Source organism: Limulus polyphemus, unplaced genomic scaffold (genome assembly GCF_000517525.1).
Source record: "Limulus polyphemus unplaced genomic scaffold, Limulus_polyphemus-2.1.2 Scaffold961, whole genome shotgun sequence".
Lineage (NCBI taxonomy): Eukaryota > Metazoa > Arthropoda > Merostomata > Xiphosura > Limulidae > Limulus > Limulus polyphemus.
The window spans coordinates 365,233-372,743 of record NW_013666571.1 but is presented as its reverse complement, the minus strand read 5'-3'; the positions used below and the strand labels follow the sequence as shown (position 1 = coordinate 372,743).

At 29.6% G+C, this 7,511-nt stretch overlaps 1 protein-coding gene across 1 annotated transcript; it reads left to right on the top strand.

Annotated features, from left to right (window-relative positions):
* Positions 1-268: 268 nt before the first annotated feature.
* LOC111086257 lies at positions 269-6,715 on the top strand. The gene is made up of 4 exons (XM_022388421.1): positions 269-519; positions 739-867; positions 2,720-2,788; positions 2,988-6,715. Exons 2-4 carry the CDS (start codon positions 805-807, stop codon positions 3,756-3,758), a joined length of 903 nt encoding a protein of 300 aa, XP_022244129.1. The 5' UTR covers positions 269-519; positions 739-804; the 3' UTR covers positions 3,759-6,715.
* The last annotated feature ends 796 nt before the right edge of the window (positions 6,716-7,511 follow it).

Here is a 7,511-nt window from a genome sequence, read left to right as displayed (position 1 = left end):
TATTTTATATTTTTTCAATAGTTCTGTATATTTTTTGAACATTTCAATAATTTTTTGCCTTCTTTAAAAAATCATCTATTGGTATACTGTTATTTGTATGAATGTTTTTATTGGTAGTCAAGTATTATTCTGATGTATTAAAATAATGATCAGTTATTAAAACCTTCATAGAAATGGTAACACAATAAATTATTTTCTTCCTCCAAACTTGTATATCCACTTCCCCCCTTTAACTCTTATGATTCTAATAAAAAATAGAAGCAAACTTGCTGTGTTTTTTATTAGAATGAAAGACAAGGCTACACTGTATCCCCATGTCCTTCCAACACGTTGTTACATAAGGTGGAGAATTGTTCTTTTACGGCAAAGGAAAAGAAGATTTTACTTCAGGGAGTTCTTAAAGGACTGGGTGCTCTTCATAATCATGGTATTGTCCATGGTGCACTTCATCCTCTAGGTATCTTCTACAGTCCAGATGGACTTGGCATTATTGACACACCAGATTTTTCTAGAAATGAGGTAGGATAAAATCAAAACCAAGAATTTTCTTTCTAAAAATGTCATATTTAGTTAATTTTTAAGTTGGATGATGCAATTAGATTCCAGATTTAGGCCTGTGATTCTCACAAGTGTTTTTTAATTACAGCTATACATTCTAAAGATAAATAAAAGAAAAAAGATCTGTATCATGTTATTTTGCTTGTATAGATCTTGAAACACAAGCACTGTTTTTTCTAGGTGCAGAGACTTGCAGTGGGGACCACCACTCCAGTAAATGGGATCAGTTTCCATTGCCCTGAGACTATGTACAAGGAAGCACTGACTGTACAGAGTGATGTGTATATCTTTGGTTGTCTAATGCTCTGGGTGTGTTTGAGAGTGCAAATTTATAAAAGTATAAAGTTCTTAGAATTCTAGATTGTCGTAAAGTTATCGTGAACATGAATATAAATCATTAACTGAGAAAAATCTGACGTTTCTGAAATGATTTGTAGAGCGTATCTGTTTGTTTGCCCATGACAAAAATTTTCCAACCTCATACCACCAAAAACTTCCAGAAGCCCTTTAGTATACCGCAGAGGGATTCGAAATCTTTTAATTTATTCATTTTGTCAATTTTACTGTATTTAGTATTTAATTAGTGCTGGCGAATGATACATGTGCACACTGTTCTGCTATATACATGAAGCCAATAAAATAAATGTGGTACCTCAGTTTCTAATTCTATCAATACACTTAAGAAAGTGCTATTGAAATAGTTCCATATATAAACAAGTGGTGTGCACACCCTCTAAAAGTATTTGTGAGAAAAGAACAATAATATAAGTATTAATTTGCCATCTTATTTTCTTATTATAAGTTCAAATGTTTTGTGAGACATGTTAAATTACTTTACGAATATCATTTATGCTCTCAAGATAAATTTAATAAATGGAACGTGAAATATTTGTAATTTTTTAACATATACTTTTGTCTCAAACTTTCAGTAGTTGGTGATACATAACATAAATGAATGATCACTTCATTCTTTGCTTTTTAGACAAGTCAAAATAAAAAAAAAAATTTCAAAGCCGGTGAAATATTGTAATGAAAGATTCTGTTACATTGATAATTTTGGTATTATACACAGAGACAAACTGCTTGTAAAATATGATACTCAAGTTCGTCTCTTGCATGGGGAGTAAACACCAACTTTAAATTATTTAATCCTTTCTAGATGGGCAGCAGTAGGTTGTTTCTTTGTTTTTCATACTTGCATTAATGAAATTTAATAACTCATAAATGTTACTATATCTGAAACTCAGACACATCAAACATAAAGCATGGTAACTACTGAATGTTTTTTAGTGTAAATTATATTTTTTCGATGACTTTAGTATTTACAGTGAAAATATAGATCATTATATAAAAGGGCTTTATACTGTGCCATTCTGCAATATGATCATAGCCATTCATCTGAAGACCAACTTCCATATACACTAGTTTCATATACTAAAAAGATTGTGTGACTCCTGATTCATTAGTATTTCTTTTTTGTTATTTTATTATTCATTTAAGAAGATAATTGTTCGGTAAAAAAGGAGTATGTGTACAATATTATGCACACCCATGTTAGTTGTTTATTTTCTGTTTCATTCTAATAAACATAAAGTTTGAAATGATAACAGTAGATGCTCAGTCACAGGTCGAATGATGTCATATGCTTGCCCATTTTGTTGAGTGAGATTTTTTTTTAAATAACTTGCACATCATTAAAATTAATATAAATAAATCTGTTTGTTACTGTATGTTGTTTACAAAATTTACCAGTATAGTACTGTTGGAAATTTATGTACAGCTGTTTCAAAATAAAAAGACTCTTTCCCCCCCCCCCCTAATAATCTTGAAGATCATGCTTGGGATGAAGTCCACCATAAACTCCATTAGTTTCAAATTACCAGCAGGAACACTTGCAAAATAAAAAGTAACTGTCAATGTAATTACTTCAGCAAAATAAACAAGCAGTGGCAACTAATAAAATTAATTTATTTCTTTTACCAAAAGTACGACATAATTGGATTATTTGAAAATATGTAGAGGAAGAATTTTAACTATATTAACTAAAAAAAAGTTTACAATTTATAATATGTGTATGTGCTAATTGATACAGCCAGACATTTCTGTTTCATTACTTTACTAACGTTGTGTTAATTTAAGTTGTTTTCATTGTCTTTGCTAGTTGATGTTTCCAACTCTCAAGTTTATTGAGAGTCCAAAAGGAGTTCCTGATCTTTCAGCTTTGAATATGGTAATTTATAATTCCTCATGTTATTTGACAAGTTGAATACTGTGTTAAGAAATGAAAATATATGAAATAATTAATACAATTTAAGTTTTGTCTCAGTGAAGATACATTGTCTGAAGGGTGTATGACATGTAAGCTGTATAGAAATAGAAATTTTGATTACCAAGTGTTATTTTGGATTTAGAGAATATGTTATTTTCAGGATCTGAGGTCTTTTGAGTACTCCATTATCTGCTCTCTCCTGTTGAAGCAGACAGATGAAGAACCTACAGTGCATGACCTTTTATCATCTGAATTTTTCACATCAGTGGACTGCGAAGAACCTATGAATCCTAAAAGTGCTCTAACACAAGATTTTTCTCAACATGACTCTTGTGTTTTTCTAAGAAATAGTATTAAAAATTCTTTGTATGTTGAGGAACATTATGAACAACAGTTAATTTCTTCAGAGCTTGGTGCCATGAAAAACAGTGATCAGTTTGGGATAGAGTATCATGATATGGAACCAGACTGTGATGATATAGCAGTATTCAATGCACTTAGAGAAAGTATTGGGGGTGAGTCCAACTCCTTTCCATGTGTTGATCAGTGGGACCCTACTCTAGGCATGGATTTTCATAAAGAGTTATCAAATGGTGAGAGAAGTCACACAGACATTGATGAAAACCCTGAAGTTGAAGATAATGAGAGAAAAAATCAGGTAGTTGATGAAGTTAGAAAAGATGAGAATTATGAAAATATTAGTGAAGGAAAAAACCAAATAGATGTTGATGTAGGAGGTGAAAAATCTGAGAAACATGAAAGTAATAGTGATTTTACAACAGAGTTATCAGCTATTTCTGTGAATCATTCAGTAGAACTTTACTCTATGAATGAATGTGATGTAGAACATGTAACTGAAATACAAGTGACAAACAATACAAGTCATTTGCCTCATGTATCTGATGAAATAGAAAAACATGGAAATCTGTAACACCTTTTGTGAGGTTTTTACTTTTTTCGCTTGTTCTATCCATGCAAGATGTTTTCCTTCATAATCACTTTTTATTTTTATATCCAACTATACTTGGTATAATTTGAAAAAAGTACTAAAAATACACATGAGTTGAAGTTCTTGTAAGGATTGTGAGATTTGGTATCTGTATATGAATTGTATTAGATGTTTGTCCAGTTATTTAGTACAGTTTTTAAGTTAGTTTTATTTTACTTACACTATAACTTTTTTTGTCTAGATGAAGCCCAAGTTTTCAGAACATGGTAAAAGTAGTAAATTATGTGTACGTGAAATAAAATAAATATTTCATTCTGAAATAGTTCAAACATGTTAGAAGTAAGCAGTGTCAGGCCAGAGTAATTGAAGACAAAATTAGATTAATAAAAGCATGCAAAGAAATAAGCAGTTTATTTTTTAATGAAGCAAGAGCTCTATAAATGTCTTTAAAATGTCCAAACCATCTATCTATACATGCACATATGTTTCTGTATTAACAAACATATGAATAAAATCTTTACAAAAGTTGGGAATAGTGTCTATACCCAAGTTTTCATGCTCTGTTTATATGCTGGAAGTGCAGTGAAACATTTTGTAGTATATTGTAATTGGTTCATTCAGGCTGCTTTCTTAAAGAATATTCTGCAACCCACTATTTTATGTTTTCAAATAACTTGAATACTTGTTAAATTAGTTAATGTTTAAAAGATTTATTTCAGATTATTTTCTATTTTTGTGTGAAGTGGTATTACTGAAGAAACAAACACATTTACATATAAAAAATACTGATCTTATCCTCACTTCAATTTAGCACAATAACTAAAATAAATCAGTGAAATTGAATTTTTATACAATAAACGACTTTTGAAATGTACTTGTCAGTTGATAAGGTACAACAATAAGTAAACGTAACCAGCATTTTGAATGTTGTAGTTAGCCAACCTACTACATAAATTAAGGGATATTAAAACCTTTGCTGTTACATATATTCATAGTAGCTTCTTATATGCTGTTTATGCAAAAATTGTTCTTATGTAATATTTTCCCGCTAAACAGACATTAGGTTTTTTGTACATAAATGAGATTTGTGTAAAACTTTATCACTTGCTATGGCAAATATTTAACACAATAATGAACATCAGATTGCTAATGCAGAATTAAATGCAAAAGACATGAATGTTTAAATGTGTATGAATTAGCTGTTTGTAAGAATGTGAGTGTGTGTGCATATATATCTGTGTATTTGTGTATAAATACATATGCACACACACAGAGTATAAACCTGTGAAACAATCAACTAATAATATGGACACTTACTCTCTGGCTTTATATGGTGGTTAGTTAAACAGCAGTGTTAAAGTACAAGTAATAGCTTTTATGTTAATATTCAAAAATTTAGTGTGTGTGTCTCTCTCTCTCTCTATATATATATATATATATATATATATATATACACACACACACCATTCAAAAGTTTGGAATCAGACATGTGCAAATACAAGATGAATTAATTATTTTCACTCAGTCATTAGATTTATAAAAGTAACCACCTTTGGCCATAATGACACCTTTATTTTTTTTTTGCAACACACTTTCAGTCAGGTTACCAAAATATTCAGGTTTTAGGACATTCCAGGGCCTATGGATATTTAGTTGTGACATTACATATAATTGTACTTTTTACGTGTTTGTAGATTTCATCCCACACCAGTTCAGTTAGATGATAAGTTTAATGATTGTGATTTTTAACTCATGTTTTAAAGGTACACCTTGACGTTTTGCCTTTAATATAGCCTCAACATAGTTTAGATACATGCTTCAGATTATTTTACTATTAGAATATGAAACCTTGGCCCGAAAGTCTAGCGATAGATGGTACAGCATGTGTTTTTAGAATACTGTTGTAATTCTCTTTACACATTGCACCAATAACTTTTTAAATCACATGTATTTGTGCTTAGCTGTAGGAAGTTTCCAAGCTATTCTTTTTATCTTTGGTATTGATTGGTATTAAGGTACATTTTGATCACTTTGATGATTCTCATGTCATCTCCAAAAATGTTTATTTTCAAACTCTTGAGTGGTATTGTGTGTGTGTGTGTAAATTACTTTGTGGTTTTATTTCAACATTGTAAAGTATGCCCAATTTTTTTGCAGATTTTGCTAACATTTATTTCATGGATGAGGTTAATATAGTGATCTGTGTGAGAAAAGCACTACTACTTGGTTGCAGAAATGCATACAGTATTGCTTAATATTTCCCTGTTGGTTGTTGATATGTGTAGTGATTGTCCTGAACAAAGTAAGCCCTATGGTATAGTTAATTATGTAACCAAGTCAATTTAATACAAGTTTCTTTTTTTGTAAACTATAAACAAATTTATTTCTCTACCTTTCCTTGTTGTGTATTTTTCATTTATATGAGACAAGGTGATCTCATTAATTTGTTCTTCAAATTTTGTCTATAAGTATACCAAAATTACAATCAAAATTTATAGCCATTTAGAAATATTTCAAGTACACATGGAAAATAAAAAAGATGGTATTAATGAAATGTACATGTATGTTTGTGTACATTTATAGTGGGATGGCTTAGCTACAACATGAATAATTAGGTAGATTTGTTCTTATATATATATATATATATATATGTACTGTAAAAATTATTTAAAGAATGACTGTTATGAGTGGGCTTTGTAAAACATGCAAATTATAATTTGTGTTTTCAGAGAAGAATTGTACCATAAACCTATTCAGCATCTTATTTTGTTCATGATTTTGCATTTAATCTCTTTATCTACAATTTATAATGCCTATGACTGGCTTCATAGCTCATATTTGTGTATCACATGGAAAATACAGATTTTGGTATAGGTCTAAGTTTCCATTGTATTAAAAACCTGTTTCTTAATATTGTAATTAAAGAAGTTGCATATTCATATCCACTGTCTTTATTTCATTCCTAAGTGACAAAAAAATAAATGGAATTTGGAACACAGAACTTTACAGTATATCAAATCATAAGTGTTGTGTCATGAATTACAGTATTTGAAATTTGAAGAAATTAAACAGTTTTTGTTTTAATTTGTTATCTACAGGTTCAGTTTATTACTAATTGAACATTGCATTTTGTTTGAAGATATAACTTAAAGAAACTATTTAGTTTGTAATTTAAACGTAAATTTTTCTTAAAGATTATTACTTGATTGAAAATTAGTTTTTTTGAGAATGATTAAAATGTACGTAAGATATGATTAACTATACAGAAATACATTTTTGGTTAATGTATAATAAGTATGTAGCTCAGAACAAGTGAGTTCTGTCCAGTTGTGTTATCCAATAATCAAATTAGATGACTACATAGACTTTAACTTTCTTGATAAAAGAGTTAGCACAAAGGATCACATATAAAGTGTAATAAACTTAAAATAATACCCAAAACTCGAGCACTTTCAAATAGTTGACTATTCTTCTTCAGGAATATTCTGAAGAAGAATAGTCAACTATTCGAAAGTGCTCGAGTTTTGGGTATTATTTTAAGTTTATTAGACTTTAACTTTCATTCTTTCAGTCATAACTGGTTATCATGTAGACCTAACCATGTGTGTAAGTGTTCTTATTCTATTTCTTCTTGGTTAGCTAGTAATGGTAACACTTGCAACCACAACAAGTCAAATGAAATCTTTTAGTCAGAATATGTAGTATTCAATTTTTAAACGTTTTTCACATCATCAG